The sequence below is a fragment of the Nansenia antarctica genome, assembly GCF_963989245.1.
Source record: "Nansenia antarctica genome assembly, chromosome: 14".
Taxonomy (NCBI): Eukaryota; Metazoa; Chordata; class Actinopteri; order Argentiniformes; family Microstomatidae; genus Nansenia; species Nansenia antarctica.
The window spans coordinates 30,702,310-30,726,329 of record NC_137684.1 but is presented as its reverse complement, the minus strand read 5'-3'; the positions used below and the strand labels follow the sequence as shown (position 1 = coordinate 30,726,329).

The 24,020-nt window shown below is 44.2% G+C and overlaps 1 protein-coding gene across 1 annotated transcript in view; it reads left to right on the top strand.

Moving 5' to 3' along the window:
- Positions 1-7,141: 7,141 nt before the first annotated feature.
- The window catches only part of cttnbp2 (cortactin binding protein 2), a gene marked incomplete at both ends in the record, with an annotated part of 73,890 nt that continues 57,011 nt past the window's right edge, over positions 7,142-24,020 (top strand). The window contains 2 exon segments of the mRNA XM_080544784.1: positions 7,142-7,243; positions 16,498-16,605. Of these exon segments, the coding sequence (XP_080400910.1) occupies positions 7,142-7,243; positions 16,498-16,605 (210 nt within the window).

The window sequence follows — 24,020 nt, the reverse complement described above, 5'->3', positions numbered from 1 at the left end:
CTCAAAGACGCTTTACAAACTGAAAAGATTGAGTAGTAAAATAAAAAGAAACAAAAAATAGCTAAAAGAAAGTATAGGGGTCTATTTCATTTTTAGATTACTAAATCTAAATCTAAGTGTCTTTGTAGGACAATCTACTCTGTATACTGCAACTACACCTAGATTTCGGGTGGAGAAGCGGTGAACAAGCAACGCCAGCGTCCTCTCTCAACCTACATTTTTTGAAAAGTGACCTGATGGCCTCATCCCATGATCCTCTCTGGGCTGCTGTCCTGGTGCACTGTGGGGGACTTCTGAGCGTTAACCCATTTTAACTCTGTGAGTCATTTGCAGTCAGGCAGAGTGGGACCATCGACGTCATGTCAGAGGGGTGTCCACCTATAGACAAATAGCTAAAGGGGAAAACTAAAAAAACTAAAGGGGACAGAGCATTTGAGGTGACGGCCCCAAGACTATGGAACGCCCTCCCCCCTGACCTGAGAGCCACTCCCTCAGAACTAATCTTTAAACGCCAACTAAAGACACATCTGTTGAGACAGGCCGGTAGTCACCTTTAGCCTTCTTATTGTTACTGTTAATGTTTTGTTTATGTTGTCCCCTTTGTGTTTTTAATCATTGATGTTCAAAAATGTGCACTTTCCGTATTTTTTAAATTTTATTCTTGTATGTAAAGCACCCTGTGCATCCGTGCTGGGAAGGGTAAGTTTTACTTACTTACTCATCCCATCCTCTCTGGGCTGCTGTCCTCGTACACTGTGGGGGACTTCTGAGCGTCAACCCATTTTAACTCACTGAGTCATTTGCAGTCAGGCAGAGTGGGACCAGAGGGGTGCCCACCTATAGATGCATGGCCCACCAGGGTACAGAACTCCCTTCTGGACAGCGGTACAGGGCCACCAGGTCAAAAACATCATGGCAATTTTTTCTTCCCCAAAGCCACAGCCCTCCTCAATAACTCCTGATCATCGCACCTTGCACTTGTTGTACAGTATATTTATTCACTCATATTGGTACTGTATTTATTTTATTTTGTTGTCTTGAGTATTGTTGTATTGTCGTCTTGCTGTTGTGTGTACTGTAGCTTGTTCAGCATGGTAGAATACCAAGTCATGTTCCTAGTGCACTGCACATGGCCAATAAAGTTGAATTGAATTGAACAAAAGGAAGAGCGAAATAAGAACAAATGATCAAACAGAAAGTATAGACAATTTAGAAAATAGAAATTGAAAAATATTTCTGTACATTTTATTATAGGTGGTCTATGCAGACAGTCCAGATAGGAACCGTGAGCTGTTTGAGCAAAGTGAACAGCCAGCAACATTTTATAAGAACCCCTTAGAACCCCTCAAACTCACCTGATCTACATTCTAGAGAATTAGAGCAATTAAATTCTAGAGCAGAGTAGATTGGTAAATGGACTGCACTTCTATAGCGCCTTTATCCAAAGCGCTTTACAACGGTCTCTCATTCACCCATTCACACACACATTCACACACCAATGGCGGCAAGCTGCCATGCAAGGCGCCGGCCCGCTCACTGGGAGCAATTTGGGGTTCAGTGTCTTGCCCAAGGACACTTCGACATGTGGCCAGCCGGGGCTTGAACCGCTGATCTGCCAACCTTGCGATCATTAGACGGCGGCTCTACCTCCTGAGACACAGACGCCACAGATTGGTATCAGAGATGAGTTGGCATAATGGAAAACCTCTTTCTGTACAGTCCATTATATGTGTGCTCTATGCAGTTCAGATAGAGCACTCTGAGCTGGTTGGTCAGAGTAAAAAGCCTAAAAGCAACATTTGGTAAGACACACCGCTTTGTATTCAAATTCACCTGATCTACATTCAAGATGTGTTGCAGAGATGAGATAATATCATACAACATATTTCTGTACAGTCCATTATTCTGGGACAATACTCTTTCATCTGGGTAATTAGGAAATTAGAATAATTTCAAACCCTCCTGGGGAAATACTCTATCTATTATGATATGGTGATGAGTGAATATATATTTGTTAAGATAATTAACATATTGTTTGTGGTTCATTGGTCCCTGTTTACTATGCTTGAAAGACGGAGTTTAACTTGGGTGCTTTTATTATGAAGAAATCCTCATTTACATTCACCGGGAGTTCCACTATTGGAGCTCGTCGTTCAGGTTAACACTAGAACAGCCATGGGTGACCTCATTTGACCCCTGTGAGTAAAAACATTTGTATATCTTTGCACTCGATCAAATTTCAGGACCCTCCTTTCAGGACTTTTCCTAGATATGTGCGTTCTACCACCCAGTATCCTTACATTTTCAAAATCACATCAGGATAAGCTAGTATAAAGCTAGTTTGCAGTTTTTTCTGTGTAGGAAGCAGGCTAATTTACCAGGCGGCCAACTAGTGGTCGTTGTGTGTAAATAGCAGCTTCCCATTGTAAAGACTATGGTCATTTGACCCCCGAGGCGGCTCTTATAGTAGGTCAAACAGACACGGCTGTTCTAGTGTTAATTGATAAGGCCTGTAGTGTAGTTAAGCTCAGACAGTAAAACACACGTCATGCAATTCGATTCAATTACTCCAACCGACTCTCGAACTTGTGCCCTCTGACTTTCCAACACACGTGACAGACAGTCTCCAAGGTCTTCCACAGCAAGGATCTGACCTCAGTCTGAATCAGCTGTAACTGTGCTGCAGTATACTGCATGTGTGTGTGTGTGTGTGTGTGTGTGTACATCATGTGGGACAGTCATCATTATATTACTGTTCACATGCTCCTCTCACGTGCACAGATGTAGGCCTATGTATGTGGGCTGTAATGTCATTTGCGCAGCCGAACGGGAGGCAGGGTTACTTGTAAAACCCCCATCCTATCCCAGGCAGTCTCATATCAATAGTTTGGGCTGTGTGTGATGGTCCTAACCCCCGCAAACGCTGGTTGGCCAATTACCCTGAACACGATTAGCCAGATTTGGCGCAGAGTCAGCATTCAATTAGGGTGAGTGAGCAAGAACAGTCCTTCCCTTCAGGCGGTTTAAAAATAGCCGTGTTGTCCGTCTGCACCGGCAGAGTTTGAGGTTTACATGCAGTGGTAAACTGTTAACAAACTACACCGAGAGGTCACGGTCACGACAGCGGATACTTTGGTCTTTATTTGACCTGTCTGTCCCGGGACGAGAGTTTGAGGAGTCAACTGAAGAAGAGGGAGGACGAGGGAGAGAAAGAGCCTCAACTGTGAGTGCGAGTGGTTTCTGCTCTTATTGTCTATGTCCACATGTCATGAACAGACACATTCAGTGACTGAATAATAATAATAAATGTTATTTATGGGCGCCTTTCAAGGCTCTCAAGGACACCTTACAAGACAGTTTAAAACCACATATCAAAACATTAAAATCAACAAAGCAAAATGAGATAAAAACAGCTAAATGAGATATAACAACAAACACAATACAGGAGATCAAATCAAGTAAGCCATTGTGAAAAGGTGTGTTGTTTTAAGACTGGATTTGACAGTGGTGAGAGTGTCAATATTGCGTATGTTGGGTGGCAGAGAGTTCCAGAATGTTAGGTGGCAGAGAGTTCCAGAATGTTAGGTGGCAGAGAGTTGAGTTAACTGAATGAGGTTAAGTAATTGCGGGTTTTGTTTTTACAGTGTGTACGTATGTGTTACTGGGCACGTAAGTAGGAGCCTATGGGTATGGAAGTCAGGATTACACCATGTAGGCCCCCTCCTCCCAAAAGGACCAATGATCTCCAGTTGTTGTTAGGCTACACCATGCTGGAAGGGAAGAGATTATCTCCACATGAAGTCTCCCATCTGATCCGTGTCAGATGGCAGATTTAGACACGATGTCTGTGGAGAGACAACATAAGGAAGCAAGAGTGTGTGATGGAAGTCCTCTTTAACAAGCGCCACGGGACGTTTACGTTTACATTTACATGTTTGGCATTTAGCAGACGCCTTATTCCAAAGCGACTTACAATCAATACATTTGACTAAGCGACTCAAATTGACTAAGTGAATCATCAATCCACCAGTCGTAGCAGGAAGAGTAATCCAGCTCAGGCCCGGGGCCATTGATAGAAGGAAAAACCTTCTTCTATCTATTCTTCTTCTAAACCTAACCTTTTTAAATTCTTTTTTATTTTATTTTATTTAGACACTGGAGAAACAGAGAAACAGTACAAGGGGGGCAAATAGACGTTTTTAGGGGACACAGTAGAGGGGGAAAGCGGGTGTCTTCAGGAGACGCAGTGCTATAGGGGACTGACAGCATTTTCCTGTTTGTCAAGTTTGACTGGACAGCAGATACATGTGCTGGCTGTGTGTGTCCCGCTAAATATACGCCCCCTAATACTACTACAGTATGTTGAGTCGTTGTTTGAGGAAAGGGCTATGGAAAGTCTTCACCCCTAGTGGAATGGAACTCAGAGTGTGTGATGTCATCCGGGCATTCCACTGCAAATGTTATTTCAAAGCAACGGTCAACAGCTATTCAAACAGCACAAGCACACATGACTGTCACACTCTCTTACTGTGTGTGTGTGTTGCAGGCAGCAATAACGGCATAATGTGACGGGTATATCCTGTAAGATTTCCCATTTGACCCAAATAGCAACTCGTTGACCCCATTCTGTAATGACCAGCCAGGGATCAACGTTCTAATCCCAAATGGCACATCGGAAAGCAAAGTAATATTCTCTATGATCCTCTCTGTGTGTGAACTGTGAACCTACTGACAGAGCATGCAAATATACAGAAAAAAACTATATTGTATTCAAATTCATAACTATAAAAAAAGCATATAGGCTAGGTAGGCCTAAATTCTACACTCCATATGTCCAATAATTAAGACATCCAATAAACCAATAGTATGATAAGTCTAGTATGATTGTTTCTTTTAAAAATAATAATAAAAACCTCCCCCAGGCTATAGCCCACCTGTGAGAAATCACTGACCTGGATCAGGAAATCCAATAGTGGATTATCCTGACCTGTAGTAGGCAGAGTCTGGAATCACGCATTTGACTTAAAAGGACATTAGGCACATTTGATTCCTTCTAAACCGGCCTAATGTTCTTTAGGCTTTGAGTAGGCATGTAAACGATACTTGAGAGCCTACAATAATCAATCAGGCTACTGTTATTCACACATCCACAGTCAGAGGAAGGGTAAATGTAGTCCTACGCAGTGGGGCAGGGCAGAAATAGGGCATAGCCTTGTCTCTCTCTTTATCCCAACAAATGCTCTTGTCACTCTGTCTGTATACCAAACCAAACCCAACCAAACCCAACCAAACCCAACCATACCAAACCAAACCAAACCAAACCCAACCAAACCAAACCGCGCACCTCCTTTCAAGTGACCACGCAGGAGGCTTCTGCATCTGGAGCAGGCTGGGTCCACCACGCCTACTGCTGCCCACCACATCTCTATCATCTCTCTGGGTCTTACTCCTCCTACTCCTGAGACATTTTTAATTTCTTGTGTCTTTTTTTTCTTTCTTTTTTTACACAAGTCGAGTTTTTTTTTTTTTTTTACAATCGTACTATGCTTTATTTGGAGGCAGTAGTGTAACAGTTAAAGTAGCACCGAATGCTTGATGTTTTGTGCGGTGCGCGGCGCCCTCCTCCTCCTCCTCCCTCCAGCACCTCCTCCTCCTCCCTCCAGCACCTCCTCCTCCTCCTCCCTCCTCCTCCTCCCCTCTCCTCCTCCTCCTCCTCCTCCCTCCAGCACCTCCTCCTCCTCCTCCCTCCTCCTCCTCCCCTCTCCTCCTCCTCCTCCTCCCTCCAGCAGACCCTCCTCCTCCTCCTCCTCCCTCCTCCTCCAGCAGACCCTCCTCCTCCTCCCTCCTCCTCCTCCCTCCTCCTCCTCCTCCCTCCTCCTCCCTCCTCCTCCTCCCTCCAGCACCTCCTCCTCCTCCCTCCAGCACCTCCTCCTCCCCTCTCCTCCTCCTCCTCCTCCTCCTCCCTCCTCCTCCAGCAGACCCTCCTCCTCCTCCTCCTCCCTCCTCCTCCAGCAGACCCTCCTCCTCCTCCTCCTCCTCCCTCCAGCAGACCCTCCTCCTCCTCCTCCCTCCTCCTCCCTCCAGCACCTCCTCCTCCTCCCTCCAGCAGACCCTCCTCCTCCTCCCTCCAGCAGACCCTCCTCCTCCTCCTCCCTCCAGCAGACCCTCCTCCTCCTCCTCCCTCCTCCTCCTCCCTCCTCCTCCTCCTCCTCCTCCCTCCAGCAGACCCTCCTCCTCCTCCAAAGTCAGTGCAAAACTTGATTCTCTCTCTCTTCACACTAAAAAACAGGTCAGAAATCTTGGTGTAATTCTAGACTCCGATCTAAACTTCAACAGCCACATAAACTCGATAACTAAATCAGCCTACTATCACCTGAAAAACATAACAAGAATGAGAGGTTTAAGCAAGACCTTGAAAAACTAATCCATGCATTTGTTTCGAGTAGACTTGATTATTGTAATGGTCTACTAACAGGCCTATCTAAAGGAGCTGTTCGTAAATTGCATCTCATCCAAAACGCCGCTGCTAGGGTCCTAACAAAAACAAAGAAATTTGAACACATTACACCAATCCTGAGATCCCTGCACTGGCTACCAGTCTCTCAGAGAATTGAATTCAAAATCCTCCTAATTACATACAAATCACAAAATGGTCTTGGACCAAAATACATATCAGATATCCTCCCACCCTATATTCCCGCAAGGTCCCTAAGGTCAGCTGAGACAAATCAGCTAATAATTCCAAGAGTAAAAACAAAACACGGTGCAGCAGCTTTCAGTCACGCTGCTGCATGCTCCTGGAACAAACTCCCTGAAGAAATCAAACAGGCCCAAACCCTTAAAATATTTAAATCTAAGCTAAAAGCCTTCATGTTTTGCACCAGTTATGATTAAACACAAACACTTCTATCAATGTCTTTTTTCCATTAACTATTGTCTTTTTAAATGTTTTATCTATTTACTTCTTATATTTGCTTTTATTCATTGTAATTTTTATTTTCTTAGGCTCCTCTTGCTGTATTTTTAAATAATGCATGTAAAGCACTTTGAATTGCCCCTGTTGTATGAAATGTGCTGTACTAATAAACTTGCCTTGCCTTGCCTCCTCCTCCTCCCTCCAGCAGACCGCTACAGCAGGAAGATGGCGTCCGAAGGAGCGAGCGGGGAGCAGCGACCTCCTCCTCCTCCTCCTGCGATCATACAAACACTGGCCACCACCGGGCTACTGGGGGGTGTGGAAGCGGTAAGACCTCTTTTAACGACTAATAAATATGGGCAGATTAAAGAATTCAGGGGTTTATCAAATGGTGTTTTAGAGACGTAAGGATGTGGAGAGAGGAAACGGTGCGCGAGCGTTTCTCTCCCGATCCCTCCGGCTCGAGCTCAGGAGGATATTCATCGTATCGCCTAAAGCAACATCAAACATGTTATTATTGCAACAATGTAGCAACAACAAACATGTTATTATTGCAACAATGTAGCCTGGAAAAACAACACAAGGATTGGATTAATTCGGTGTGAATGACAAGGTTTTACATGTAAGCCTACTGTCCTACATCCAATGATGTGTTATGTTATGTTAGTCTGAATCCCAATTAGAAAAGTAGACATTTGTTCTCCGTTTGATTTGTAAACGTCTAACGCAGCTCTTCTGTGGTTCATCGTTGGCCGCTTTGATTTGCGGTGTTGTGTTACAATGTTATTGTTATGTTACAATGTGTACAAAAGATGGATATTTCTAATACAATGTTACGCTAGGCCGTGATGTGTCACAGCGATGTAGATGAATGTGCGATGGTTGACTTTCCTTTGCGATGTGATGAGATATGTTGCCATTTTCCCCCTACGTCAGAGCTGTAACTTTAACCAAAATAGGGTTGTTTTGTGTTGATGAAGGGAACTGTGTCATAATATCTGTACGACATTGCTTACTGAGGTTGTTTTGGCCGTTGTGTTAGAACAATATTGCCTTTTTTTTGTTCAGAAAAGAAGGTTTCCTCTCTTGCGAGGACCCTCCTCTCTCTCCTAGGCTAGACTAATCTTTGACACATCCCAATCATATTTAAAGTTGTACAGTGATATTCTGTGTCCACCAGCTTAACTGTACAGTTCACCACTGACCAACTAAATAGTATAAGACCGCAGAAATCAAGTGAAAGTATTTGTTTGTCCCCGCTAATCATGGCTGAGCTCTTGAGTTGTTTGTCCACATCTAGCTGGGATTTCTCCCACCAGCTCCTCGCAGGTTGCAACATATGTGCCAGGCCGCCGGCTTGCTACCCCCCTGTGCAAATTAATCAATGTTTTACCCCCTGGGAGGGGTCCATGGAACCTTTCCCTGGTTGTGGTACGCTCGGGTGCTCCCATGTGCTCCTGTGTCAGACTGTCTATCGACCGGTCAATTCGTGCAGAATGGACAGTCTCCCGTTTGCCTGCCCCTTACTTTTAACTACTCCTGTCCTGATTTTTGAATGTGTTCACTGTCAGAAGGGGAATGGAAATTGGAAGGAGTCTTTTGAAAATAAGAGGGTTTAGATCCCAAGGGGGATTTGAGGGGAGCGAGACAGACAGGCGGTGAGCTGTTGAAATGGGAGGAAGAGAGAGAGGGTGAGAGAGAGAGAGAGAGAGGGGAGAGAGATAATGAGATGGTGGGAGCAGGGGGGGATGGGGGCCATGTTCACCGGAGACGTTTCTAAATTGGTCTTAATTTCAGTGACTCAGCTGGCATAGCTCGGAGTACCGTGTCAGCCAGCCCCATCTGAGCGAGCTCGCTCTGTGAACTACCCCCTGAGCTAGTTTACATTTAGCGTTCAGCCGAACAGGTGCTTTGATGACAGCGCATCCAACCATCCAACCATCCTCTTCGGCTCGGCCGTATATCTCCGACCCGAGCCCTTCCTGTCATGGCCAGCGTCGTTCTCATTCTCTTTAGTGGGCTTCCGCTCCTACGCCCCTACGATGCCTTTGACAGTTAAATAAAGCTCTTTGCTCTTTGCATATCCCTGCAAGACCTTCTTTGTTGGCCCTCAGTGGGAGAGTTTCTCTTGTGAAGAGGCTTCTCAAGGGCCCTGCCCACTTGGTTTAGAGAAGGGTCAGAGGTCGACGAATGGTCCGCTGGTCATCTGCCCCCCAATTCTCCCTAGTGCACTAGTTAGGGTGGAGAACATTTTTACAACTTCTTCTCTATAAAAGAGTTAAGTTCTAATGGATGTGAACGAACGTACCACCCAACCGATTTGACAAAGGGAGACCTTACAGAATAACTATGGATGGACATAAGTATACTTGTAATTGTAATTGGGTTTTAAAGTGCATATAGGCCTAGTTTCATTACCTAGCAGTTCAGTACTGTCTGGGAATGGTGTTAGTTTAGTTTAAAAAGAGGAAAAAAAGAACTCTCATGGGCTCTGCACACAGCGTGCGATTTCTGTTGCGCGTCAACGTTCCATTTTGAAGTTTGAATGGAAGTCTATGAGAACATACAACAGAAATTGCATCGCACGCTGTGTGCATTGGGATGCGATGTTTTATGATTTTCTCATAGACTTCCATTCAAACTTCAAAATGGAACGTTGACGCGCAACAGAAATCGCACGCTGTGTGCAGAGCCCTTCAGGCAGATATTTTATCGCCTTCTCCAATGGTCCAATGTGAAGTGACACGAACCTGATTGACTTCAGTACAGTGAGGGCTTGACTGCTGGCCAGGCGGCTGCTCCTGCCCTTTGCACACAGCACACGGCTCACGCAACAAACTGGCGTCAGCTTCCCTCACCTGCTCACTTTGTAGAAATGCAGGGAAGCCACCCGAGCACCCTGACGGAGACCAGGGGCCACATGAGGGGCGGCTGTGGCGCAGGAGGTAGAGCCGCCGTCTAATGATCGCAAGGTTGGCAGATCGGCGGTTCGAGCAAACATGGCCACATGTCGAAGTGTCCTTGGGCAAGACACTGAACCCCAAATTGCTCCCAGTGAGCGGGCCGGCCGGCGCCTTGCATGGTAGCTTGCCGGCATGTGTGTGTGAATGGGTGAATGAGAGGCCGTTGTAAAGCGCTTTGGAATAAGGCGCTATATAAGTCAATCCATTTACATGACAGCAAGGCGTCGGGATACTGTCAAGCAAGCTTTACAAGACTTCCAATTCTCCAAATGTGAAAGGCAAAATCCATGGTAGCAGAATGTTGTTGTCGATTTTTCACTTAAAAATGTATGCCAAACCATTGATTGAGCAAAGTTTAAGAAACCATACAATTATACAACATATTTCTTTTAACCGTGAAGATTCAAAGTGCCATAAGGCTATTAGGCCTACCCTTAAGTCTCCCTGGGTTTTTTATGTAACCACATTTCCCCAAAACTAGTTAAGTATCTAGTAAACATTTCTCAGATTAAAATATGTGTGCAGAAAGAGTGGGGTGATGGCTATCATATAATAAAATGTCTCTCTTGGTTGTTGAGCTACAGTGTCCTCCAGCCCTGCGTCTCCTGAAGACACCCGCTTTTCCCCTCTACTGTGTCCCCTAAAAACGTCTATTGACCCCCGTGTACTGTTTCTCTGTTTCTCCAGTGTCTATATAAAAACAAACAAAAACTAGGTTTAGAAGTTGATAGAAGAAGGTTTTTCCTTCTATCAATGGCCCCGGGCCTGAGCTGGATTACTCTTCCTGCTACGACTGGTGGATTGATGATTCACATGCTTAGTCACATGTATTGATTGTAAGTCGCTTTGGAATAAGGTGTCTGCTAAATGCCAAAAATGTAATGTAAATGTGAGTGAAGTGGATTTACATCTGATAACAGAATGATAACAGAATGACTGCATGGGCCCCCCATAGAAATGCATAAATTACGGATTTAAATGTCATTCTTTGCGATGATGTAGCAAAAATAGGGACACAAAGATAGAAATATACAATAGACACTCTCCTTAAGGTAATAATGTTTTCTTTTATCAACGTATATAACATTGAAAATGATAACAAGCTGCTCCTGCCTTTGAAGACATTAGACATTAGAGACATTAAAATATGTTACACTGTGTGGGTTACTGGTAACATAATGTTGGGAGACTGGGCAATGATTCTTTATCTTACAGAAGCCAAACCATTTCTGCAAAATATTTCTGCAAAACCATTTCTGCATGTAACAAAAACATATAAAATAAGTGTTGAGATTAGTTGACTGGGCTCTATACTTGAACATTATTGAGGTTGGATGTTTTTAACACCTTGAAAGACTTTTCCCCACCATAGACTCTCCCCACCATATAAACTATTCTCTTTCATTTGACACCCTCCCAAAAATTATATGGTCTGATGAATTTCACATTTTGGTCCCACATGGGTCCTTTTACTCAGAACTGCCCAGAATACCGTGGTTGCTGATGAATATAGGCTTGGGAGGAAGGAATCGACTGCTGAGTCCTCTCCTTCTAACCCCCTTCCCCTCTCCTTCTAACCCCCTTCCTCCTTCTAACCCCCTTCCTCCTTCTAACCCCCTTCCTCTCTCCTTCTAACCCCCTTCCTCCTTCTAACCCCCTTCCTCCTTCTCACCCCCTTCCTCCTTCTAACCCCCTTCCTCCTTCTAACCCCCTTCCCCTCTCCTTCTAACCCCCTTCCCCTCTCCTTCTAACCCCCTTCCCCTCTCCTTCTAACCCCCTTCCCCTCTCCTTCTAACCCCCTTCCTCCTTCTAACCCCCTTCCTCTCTCCTTCTAACCCCCTTCCTCTCTCCTTCTAACCCCCTTCCTCCTTCTAACCCCCTTCCTCTCTCCTTCTAACCCCCTTCCTCTCTCCTTCTAACCCACTTCCCCTCTCCTTCTAACCCCCTTCCTCTCTCCTTCTAACCCCCTTCCTCTCTCCTTCTAACCCCCTTCCTCCCTCTAACCCCCTTCCTCCTTCTAACCCCCTTCCTCCCTCTAACCCCCTTCCTCCTTCTAACCCCCTTCCTCCTTCTAACCCCCTTCCCCTCTCCTCCCCCCCCCCTTCCTACTCTGGGCTGTTTTGAATCAAGCAGAATGTCATGTATACTAAGTAGGGCTGCACCTAATAATTCTTTTTTAATAGATTAATCTAACAATCATTTTTGTCAATTAATCTAACAACTAATTTGTTGATTATAATGATTTTTAAAAATTATTATTACTTAATATGCCAATTAATAAATATAAAAAATATGAATATATAAATATTGTCTCATTAATATTTAAATATTTTATTAAATCATCTTCTCTTAAAAACAAACAGATGTAACCAGAAACAAAGTATGCACTGCAGGGCATTATTCCACGACAATAAATAGCCCAGTCTTAACTGATGATCTCCGTTTTACAGAGATAAAGCAAGAGCTTGTTCAATTCAAGTAAAAGGAATATAGTGTAGCCATCTGGGATGTGCATGGATTTGGGTTCGGGTTTTGGATTTGGGTTTTGTGGAAAACGTCCTCCACACTGCTTTGCCTCATCCTGATTTTTAAAATAATAATAATAATAATAATAATAATAAATATAACCACAAGCGGCGATGGGGCGTGTTCCTACAGATATGCCCCCATAACTATAAATGGGGTGTGATTGACAGACACGGGGTGGATCTACAGACGGGGTAGACCTACAGACAGGTTGTAGATTGACAGATAGGGGGGTAGACCTACAGACAGGTTGTAGATTGACAGATAGGGGGTAGACCTACAGACAGGTTGTAGATTGACAGATAGAGGGTAGACCTACAGACAGGGGGGTAGACCACTCACCTAATATGGGCCAAGTTGAACTCATGATATACTAAGCTATGATATTATGAAGTACCCTAGGACCACGGGCCTGTAAGGTACCAGTCACCTAATTATGGCCTGATATACATAGGCTACTATGCTATGATGAATGATAATATACACTAAGTGTAAATACAAAAATGCATTGTGGATTAACCTTCCCCAGTCAATGACCATGTTGTATAGTTTACGTCAAGCATTTCACTTCTTATAATGTGCTTACACTATATTCTGCAAGCCTAGCGTAGTATGCCACCCCCATCTGACTGAATCAGTTAAAGTGGTCATGAGAAGATGAGTTTTAAAGTGCTATATTAGCATTAGCCTTAGCTTTTAGCCAAAATGGTCAAATTTCAAAGGCCTGTTTTTTTTTAATATCTGGAAATGCTTCAAGATGGTAACGCATTGTAGTGCCAAGATGCACTGTTAATCAGACATGGGAGGTATATGTTTTCAATATATTTATAGAGTATGGTCAGTGATAAGAACCAGAGTAAAGTTGTCTGTGTAGGCTACTTGTGAGCGATATATAATGTTGAATGGAATCAATCAGTGGGAAGACGCATGTGGACGAACCCAACTGCATAAAGATGCGCGTCTTTGTTCTTGCCACTTTTCCGAAGATGCATAGGAGGCATTTTATCAACCACGGCTAATAAAAATAATAATAATAATAACTTGGATTTGTATAGCGCCTTTCATAAAACCCAAGGATGCTTTACAATTCTAGAGGAAATGGTCAGACAGACAAAACAGAAAACAAACAAAGCAAAACAGAAACAGTGACTAGGGGCCAAAGGCCTTGGTGAACAGATGGGTTTTAAGGGCTGATTTGAAGGAGTCCAGGGTGTGGGCGTTGCGGATCACTATGGGGAGAGCTCACAGGTAAAAAGACTACGCTTTATCATAAAGCGATAGTTTGATAACGTCAACTTTCCTTGAACAGCTGAGGACAGAAATCTGTGCTCTTTACAACAAGTTTGTTTACACTCTCCATCTCGGTTGGCATTGGTTGACAGTTGCTGCACAGACACCAGCGATTATGTCCCACTCGCGCCTCCTCACCTCTCGGATCGTCTTCATTTTGATCGACATTTTGTGTAATGTCTTCTCTGCTGTCCTCCTCGCTGCGCTCGGGTTCAAATTGAAAAGGGTGGACAGAAAAACATAGCTAGCTAATTGCGACCTGCGACCTCTGTTCTCTCGTATTCATAAAAGATGGAGGAGGGGAGGAGGGTGGACACCATATGATAGCTTTTTGTCATCCTCGAGGTGATGAAATGAGGGATTTCACTGCCATACAGACAAAAAAGGAAGCGAATTGGCATTTTTTTGGGTTCCAGTGTGATTCATTTCCGCATAAATAGATGTGGTCGGACTGATTTCCTTGCAGGATCTAATTTTTTAAGACCTAGCACCTCATTTTTAATAACCAACAAATCCATAATCTAGCCAATACATCTTTTGGATCCAAAACCACAACTCCCCTCCAACACACTGCTCGACTTCCAAGACTAAATACAAGACAGGAATGCGTCACTAGATCAATTTCAATTTCACTTGCACTTATCCCAGTTCCAGCTTGCAAAAAGTTTGGTCAGAGATAATTTTATCACACATACACTGAAGTCTGGAATAAGATCCAATATTACATTAGAGCAACAACCTCTATCTCATATGTCAAACAGGCTTATAAACACCATCTGAGGGAAGGACTCACCTGCAACCACTGATCCAACTCACATACACCATCTTACTCACTGCCTTAAGTCCTCTCCTTTACCGTTCTGTGAAGCTATCTTCCTGTTGTCTTTTGTGTTATGTGATTCTCTCTCTGAGTCAGACAGACTGCACACAGCATCTCTGTGTCTGATACTCTACAATGACAAAGTTGAATCAGATCTAATCTAAACATAACACATTTTAACATCTGTAATGTTACAATACTTTTCCTGTATAATAATAAAGACAGAAGACTTGTGAGTAGAGACAAGGAAGCCTGTTCCCTTTACAGATATTCTCCTAGTATCGTTCTGTGCATCTTGGTGTCTGATACTCTACAATGACAAAGTTGAATCAAATCTAATCTAAATGTAACACATTTTAACATCTGTAATCTTTTCCTGTATAATAATAAAGACAGAAGACTTGTGACTGGAGACAAGGAAGCTGTTTCCTCTTCAGATATTATCTTATCTCATCGGTTTAAAGTTTTACCGAACAATTAACCCCGCGAAACCCTCAGGGAATAAAATGTAAGTAAGTAAAGCTTTATTTATAGAGCACCTTTCATACAAGAAATGCAGCTCAAAGTGCTTTACAACAGGAATAAGAACATAACGTGAATATAAAAACATATACAAGCATAGAATGAATATAAAAGCAGGGGAAAACAGTAGAAAGAGAAGGTAAAGATAAAATACAATAAAAATACATTTAAAAAAGGGAAACAATGTACAACCTCTGCCTTAACGTTTAGTAGCCGCTATCCATCTTATCTCTGAGTCTCTGTGTACGTTCTCAGTCAAAATGTGCTACAGGGGTACTAGTCGCCAACTTTTTTGTTGGAAATTCGAATGTGACTGAGATTTTGACTGACCATCTATGGATTCCTTCATTTAGTAGCTTATTCACTCGTGCCTTGGCTACACAAGCCGTCAAAGGACTGTTCTTCTACAGTCAGGCGGACAACAGGTCCTCTCTTTGTGTGCTGTATGTATGTAGCCAGTTTCACAGTCCTGGAATGTCGACCAGCCAGCTACCGTTCATATGCCTCCTCCTCAACCAGCCAGCCAGCCAACCAGCCAGCCAGTAAACTCTGGAACTCTGGGAATTCATCAGTTTTAATGTTTTACGGTCAGAGAGAGAAAAGCTTTTAATTGATTTAAGGCACAGCAGCAGAGAGTGGCCTGGTCGCTCTATTACCGTAAGCCTCCCTGTTGGCGCTGCAGGTACTACTGGCCAGATCTGCCTTTAATGATCTGCTGCCTAAATGTAATTGGACCGTAATGGCCTGAAGGTACGGGGAGACACTTAGCCTCATTTGAAGGGAGGCTAGGACAGAGGCTAGGACGGAGGCTAGGAATGAGTTGTGTGTTGGTCGTCATGCAAATCCAGACTTTTTTTTGTTGTTGTTGCAGTTTGCTGTAGGCCTACATTGGTGCACCAGACATATGTGACATGACGTCATCGAACTGCTTTGGTCATTCCACCAGATCGCGTCACATATTTGATGGACTTCTTTACCCAAACATTTGTGAATGAGTGTTGATTACGGAAATGCGATGGAGTTTGGGAAATGGGAGTCTACAAGTGCGATACTATGGTTTAGAATTTTTCATATTTAATATTATTATAATATTTCCCAATAAATGGACTGCACTTATATTGCGCCTTTATCCAAAGCGCTTTACAACGGCCTCTCATTCACACATTCACACACACATTCACACACCAATGGCGGCAAGCTACCATGCAAGGCGCTGGCCCGCTCACTGGGAGCAATATGGGGTTCAGTGTCTTGCCCAAGGACACTTCGACATGTGGCCAGCCGGGGCTCGAACCGCCGATCTGCCAACCTTGTGATCATTAGACGCCGGCTCTACCTCCTGATTTTTCAGTGTGTTCCAGAAGTTGTGTAATATGCTATATTTTTCTCTTCAGCAACACAAGTTAACCATTTATGTGTGTGTGTGTGTGTGTGTGTGTGTGTGTGTGTGTGTGTTGCAGAAATGTGAGTTTAACATGGATAACCTAAGCAAGCCGGAGCTCCTGACGCTGCTCAGCATCATGGAGGGGGAGCTGGAGGCACGGGACGTGGTCATAGAGGCCCTGAGGGTGAGTCACACACACACACACACACACACACACACACACACACCATCCCCTGTGATGAACATGGACACACACACACACACACACACACACACACACCATCATCCCCTGTGATGAACATTGACCACACGCACACACACACACACACACACACACACCATCATCCCCTATGATGAACATGGACCACACACACACACACACACACCATCATCCCCTGTGATGAGCATGGACCACAAACGCACACGCACACGCACGCGTACACACACACACACACACACACACACACACACACACACACACACACACACCATCATCCCCTGTGAGCCCATTACCTCTTTCGGCATCTGAGCATATCCATAGATCTGTGGTGGTTATCAGACACATGGTGACAAACACACACTTGTGTGTGATACAGATGATGTTTGTGGTCATTTATCCACCAGGGGTGGATAGAACACATCCTATTCGTGTCATACATTTAGTTTGCTGAAGAAGAATTACTTAAAACAAAACTGGTATCAAATCAAATACCATCACGAACCATTTGTAGCCATCGAGTCTTCATACAACAGCTGTGAAAGTATTGATGAAGGAGACAGGATATCCCCCAAATTCCGTCTGGCTTTAGTAAGCACCCTTAATAATAATAATAATAATAATAACTTTGATTTCTATAGCGCCTTTCAAAAACCCAAGGACGTTTAGATAAGTACCTCAACCTCTGTTGACATTAAGCTGGTTACAGACAGAGTTGTCAGGACTTAAAAACTTATGGCATCAAAAAGCAGTGGAGGGCAAAGCTGACAGATCAGTCTGCTGTTTAGCCAACACCATTTAGCCTCTGCACTACTGCTGGTTGCACATCTGCTGGTTGCACATCCGTGGTCAATAATAATTAAATTAATTATAATAATTTTGCCATTTAGCAGACGCTTTTATCCAAAGCCACTTACAATTACGAATTACAGGGACATTCCCCCTGGAGTAACTGAGGGCTAAGTGCCTTACCCAAGGGCACACTAGTAGTGGTGTGGCTTCAGGCGGGATTTGAACTCACAACCTTCCGATCCCAAGTCCAACTCACTATCCACTAGACCACCACTATCAATGTGATCCCTCTCTAACCTTTGCATTACTGATGTTTACATTACTACCTTTGCACATACTGTCTATTGCACATTGCACATACCTCTTTGATATAGCCTCTTTATACATCTGCACATTACATAACTGTACATAAGCTACCGTAACTGTACATACCTCTAAACTACCCTACATGCCTTACTGTACCTATCACTATCATTGTCATGTTTTTATATCATGTTCATATATCACTATTTGCACTTCTGGTTAGATGCTAAACTGCATTTCGTTGTCTAGTGCTCTACAATGACAATAAAGTTGCATCTAATCTAATCTGTTTAACACTGTTTACACACACTACAGTAAAGCTGTAATTAGTGTTGAACTAAGCAGCTTAGGCTCTGCAGGTGAGGGACCTGCTACTTTGTCAGTGTGGATGAGCTAGTCTAGACATGATTATGTGGATGAGGTTATGTTATATGGATGATGTTTGGATGAGGTGGAGCAGCCAAGGCGACAGGGTCTGGGTCTCTGTGTCCTTGTTTTTGGAGGGTAGAGGAGGGTCAAATGGCAAGTTATTTTGGAATCTCTCAGCAATATTTAGGTCAGTATTGGCACCGTGTTTAGCCTGCGCTCCACTTTTAGCCATCCTCTGAATCTGTTTTAATGGGTTCTTAATGTGGGATCCTTCAGCGGCCCTGGGACCAGCACTGTAGACAGGATGGAGGCCAAACTGCCACTGGAAAATTATAACTGAATTGTTCTCTATTGGTGAGAAAAATATGATTCACAGACATTGGCCTTTTCTTTTTTTTAAAGATGTCGATGGTACTGTATGTTGTGAGCTTAGAATGATAAGGTTCTATCTCCGTTTAGGGCAGTTCAGAGATATTGAGCGTCAAAGTTTTTACATTCCATTATGTTTTGTGAGATGGAACCTTTGTATTTGATTCATTACTAACTAAAAATTTCAACATTTTAAAAAATAACACCACACAGGCATTAATAAACACCTAATGGATCAGATTATGTAAAAAACTCAATTTTGACCAAACATAGAACCTTATAATTCTAACGTCACGATTGGCCTTTTCTTTTTTTAAGATGTCTCTATTGGTACTGTGCCTTTTTCTCTCACGAACGGACCCCCACTGGCATTGAACAGAGTTTCTCTATTTCCAACCTTGGTTGATGTCCATGGCCCCCTGGCTCTTGGTGTTGAATCTATATCCCTCAGCACTCTCTTTCCCTTTTGAACCCCTCAATCTCTCTCTCTTTTTCCATCTCTGTCTTTCTCCCTCGGCTTCTTTCCTCCCTGGCCTTGTGTCCCTGATGGCTCTCTCCCTGTGGATATCATATCTCTGGTAAAAAAAGGGAAAAAAGCTCTCTTTTACTGCCATGATGACTGTCCCAAATACAAAGACCCTGTTTGTTCTGTCTGAGATAAGCCTGATCAGAGAGAGAGAGGGAGAAATCGAGAGGGGGGAAAAGAGGGGGGGGGGGGCGCATACATACAGTGCACTCTGTGAACGAGAGAGGAAGAGGAAAAAATGGAAGGGGACAAGAGAGAGGGGCCCAAATCCTCATTTATAGGCTGAGGGAGGGAGAGGAAAATGTGTGTGTGAGAGAGAGAGAGTGAAAAAGAAAGAAGGGATATGGGAGGGAGGGAGGGAGAGAGATAAATAGAGGCCCCATATCCTCTCTGAAAGCAGGACAGTGAGCCAGAGAGGATTATGCTAACAAAACCCCCAAATCGGCAGAACGCAGTAAAAAAAAAAGAAGAAAGTCGTCATCTGGAGACCAGCTGTACCGCTGTCGATATCAGACAGACAGACAAGGTCCTCTGTCCTCTGTCAACCCGACCAGGAGAGGTTGAAGAGCATCAGCGTTTTATCTTTCTCGCGCCATTTGTTTGCGGCATTTGGGCGTTATTAAGAGGCTTTGGCGGGCGGCTATTAATTAGCGTGTGGCTAAAGCTGGCTGAGCCGCCATATCGGGTTTCATCCCAGAGAATAGAAGGGGCCCGTAAGCAGATTAGCCAAACGAGACCGCCGATCACATGATTACTTTGCAGCAGCCTTTCTTGTGGCGGTGGAGGGAGGGCTGTCGACGATTCCAATTCCGACGACAACAATGATTTCTTTTCCCAAAGTAGACACTGTACTTTGTGGGTTTGCGAGTCTGCCACCTTAGCTAAAGACCCAATAATAGACCCCTGTTAGTTTGATGTGTTTGCCACCTTGAGTTCCTTTGGAAGCAAAGAAAGCTCTTTTGAGGAGCCAGGAGTTCCATGTTGAAATAGTGACTAAAAAATGTGTGCTTATCCAGCTAAGCGCTATTTGAACACCATCATTTCCTGCCCCCCTTCATTCACACATAATGACTTGATTGGTGAAAAGCCATGTAAAACTTCTGCTTTGACTTAAAGGATAAGTTCAGATTTGTTTAACCGAATCAGAGTTTGTGATCTGGCAGGGTTTTAGGAGGGTTTTTGTGTGATTTCCCACTCGGTTTTGAGAAACTTTCCCAGCGACACCCACAGCATTCTAGAAGGGAAGGAATGGGGGCACACATGCAGCCGCGAGAAGAAGGTTCCAGAAGCGCTCAATATTAGTCTAGTAGGAGAAATAGGTTCCCATGTACCCGAATGACATTATTCTGTTTTTTAAGAACCAAATGGTGTCTAGTTAAGGTTTATAGATGTTGCCAAGGTCAACAAATGTCCCATGGGGTTCGTTTGGCGGACATCTTGAATTGATGTCCACGCGAATGGAGAAAAAAAATCTGGTTTTCATAACTCCTGAACCAGACAACCTACAAAGACAAATGAACCCACTTTTTCATATAAGTTTGACACCAGGAATCCTGTCAATCATTATATGTATTTGTTTGGAAACAGCAAAACTGCAGTCAGCATGTGACAGAACACGAGCAGAGTGGAGGGGACGTAGTTTGACTGGAGCATGAAGCAGGTATTAAAAACCACAAGCCTTCTCTCCTGCTCTGACTCCTGCATGGACATGTGTGACAGAGTAAAGCCATGTCTGTTTTCTCATTACTTTAAAAAATAATAATGGTAAACACTTGTCAGTGTTAAATGGGCTTGTAAAAGTGATTGTTTTAAACTACGGTAATGCTGTCAATCAATTAAGGGTTAATCACAATAATAGGCTGTGATTAATCACAATGAATGTGATTAATCATAAATAATCACAAGTTTAAAATACTAGTATTTACTTGTATTTTTGGGGGGAGATACCACCGTTAGTGCTAGTGCTACCCCACCCCCCCCCGCCCCCGTTCGACATAAATGTCCGCCGTTACTACCCCATTAACCATTTTCTTCTTTTTGCGGACCCTCTATTTTAGGTTTATTAAGGCCCTGTTGCTGTTTTCTCTCCACATTTCTCCCCCTGTCAGTCTTTCTATGGACAGCAGCATGGTTACAGAGGCAGACCCTGGTCTTAGTTAACCCCCTCTGTCCTCACACCACACCACACCACACTTCTTTAGCGAATTAGCATCCCGCGTAGCCTGTCCGCGTAGCAACCAGACCCCCCTCCTGCATGGCAACAGAGCCTCCGTTGAGCTTTTTTGGGTCGTGTTACCCTGCCGCGCTGACTGACATGCCTCTTGAATCCTAAAAAAAGCGCCTCAACTGACCCTACTACCCCCGCCCCCCCCGTATGTGGTATCTCCCGTCACTCACTGTCTCTAAGGGACTTATTTATTCTGCGTTTGGGTCGGTCAGAGGAGAGACAGCAGGAACCTCTCAGGAGTGAATAGAATCACAGTTGAGAGAACATGTTTGTTGGAGGGAGACAGTCTGTCATGTCACTCTGTCTGTGTGTGTGGCCGACCATAGCTTGGGCTCTCCTCTTTAAAACTAGAACAGCTATGAGGGGGGTCATTTGACCCCTGTGAGTAAAACAAATGTTTATCTTTGCACTCGCAAATCATATTTCAGGACCCTCCTTTCATGACTTTTCCTAGATATGAATGTGCGTTCTTCCACCTAGTATCCTTTACATTTTCTAAATCACTTCAGCTTCATAAGCTAGTATAAAGCTATTTATTTAGCAGTTTTTCTGTGTAGGAAGCAGGCTAATTTACAAGAGGCCAACTAGTGGTCGTTGTGTGTAAATAGCAGCTTTACATTGATAAAGAGGGGCGGCTCTTATAGTCTGTAAAAAGGCACGGCTGTTCTAGTGTTAAGAGGGTCAGCGCACACAGAAACAGAAACAGGGATGTTTGAGTTCCTCAGGAAGTAGGTCGAGTGCGTCTCTCTCTTTCCTTCTCCATCCCTCTGCCTCTACCATCTCTCTCTCTCTCTCTTGTTCTCTTATCACTCTGCCTCTCTACCCTTCTCTCTTTCCCTCCGTCTCCATCTTTCCCACTCCTCCTCCCTTCGTTTTCTTCCCCCCCCCTCTTCTGTCTCTCTTCCTTGTTCTCTCCTCCTCTCTCTGCGTCCTGATTGGCTGGGTGTTCGATGAGCAGGCTCCTCGGGCTGATAGGATGACGCATGCCTTTTGATGTGAGCAGAGCGGCGTCGCTCTCTAACGCGGCGTGAACGTGTGTGTGTGTGTGTGTGTGTGTGTGTGTGTGTGTGAACGTGTTCACACAAGGGCAGGCCACGTGAGATGGCGTCGCGGGGATTGCCGAATGAAACAGGAGAAGGACACAAAAATAACCCCCCACTCTTTTCGTGTGTGTGTGTGTGTGTGTGTGTGTGTGTGTGTGTGCTTCAGTGTGTGTCTGTGCTTCAGTATGTGTGTGTGCTTCTGTGTGTGTGCAATCAGGTGAGAGTGTGTGCCTGTTTGATTGTGTGCAAATGCACTCAAGTATGCATAGTATTTGCAATTGCGTAGGAGAAAATCCAATATGGAGATTTGACTTGTTAATGTTAGTTGTTTAAGGCTGTAAAACGCCAGGTATTGGGTATTTCCTGAACTAGAGATGGACTGTGGGAGTCGGTGAATGTTTGGAATAGATGGGAGAGAGCGGGAAAAGTCCATTGTGAAAGACAAGTTGTCATGGGAATGCCAGGGGAAAGGTACAGGAGCTGTGTTTAGGTGTACAAAGAGCCGAATATTGAGCAATACATTTTAAGAAACATTGATGTTTATGCAGCACAGTGCTCTCTTTGGATCGCAGGCTTTAAGCGATGAGAATGAGAGAAAACGAAGAGCTCAACGAGTATATGGATGTGCTCTGGTTTATTTGAGTGACAGACATCGTATTCTTGCATGACTGGGGAACTATGAACATTCTGGTCTGAAAGAGAACATGTCTAGTCCCCCAATAGCTGGTAACATGCTCACCTATTGGTCGAAGTACCATCCCTCTGTCCAATGATCATGTGCTTAAGAAAAATCCCCATTTCAGAGATGAGCTGTGTGGGCAGGACAGTGGGGGTGAGGGGTGGGATGGGGACAGGCGCTGTTTAAGTACTGTTAAAGCCCCTGGCCCGGTTCCATCTGGACCCGAGCCCTGTCCCCCCTACAGACCCCATACTGCCCCCTCAGAACAAATCACTGTCTATAAACACCCTGACGTGTGTGCGTGTGTGTGCGTGTGTGCATGCATGCTTAAAGTAGCATTTCACAGCAGCCAGTCAAAAGGCTTCGAATGGTTCTGTTAGCTGTTTACAACTCCTACATGTCCAGTACACTTAAGCCATTTACAAAAAAACTGGGTAAACTATGTTGACCGAAACAATCAAGCAATGCAGATGAAGTGAAGGAGTATGACTTAAACACACATGTACAGTCATGGACAAAATGTTGGCACCCCTGCACTTCTTTAAAGAGGGACAACCGAGAGCATTCTGACTGAGTGCATCGCTGCCTGGCATGGCAACAGCTCAGCCCTCGACCACAAAGCGCTTACAGAGGGCAGGGTTCCCACAGGTCATACATAATACGTAATTATAGTAGATAAGTCACATTGCTTAACTTAACACAGTAACTTTACACATATTTCACAATATATTGTTTTGCTGTGCTGTGGTAGAGAAGGCAAGAGACCATCTAGTGTTCAAGCCTCTACATTCAAAAGCCTCTCTTTTTAATTGTTGTCAGTGAGCGAATAGTTCCTATTATATATAATATATATATTCTTTCTCATCTAGATCTGTCTCAAACTACGCCGTGTTGGGTCCTTGAATTTGTGGGAATTGAGTCTTGAAAGTCCTTGAAAGGTGCTTGAATTTGATGTTTCAGAAGGTGTGGGAACCCTGAGAGGGTGGTGCGGATTGCCGAGCGCATCAGTGGATGTGAGCTTCCCTCCATCCAGGATACATACCACAAACGGTGTGTCAGCAAAGCCCGGAGGAT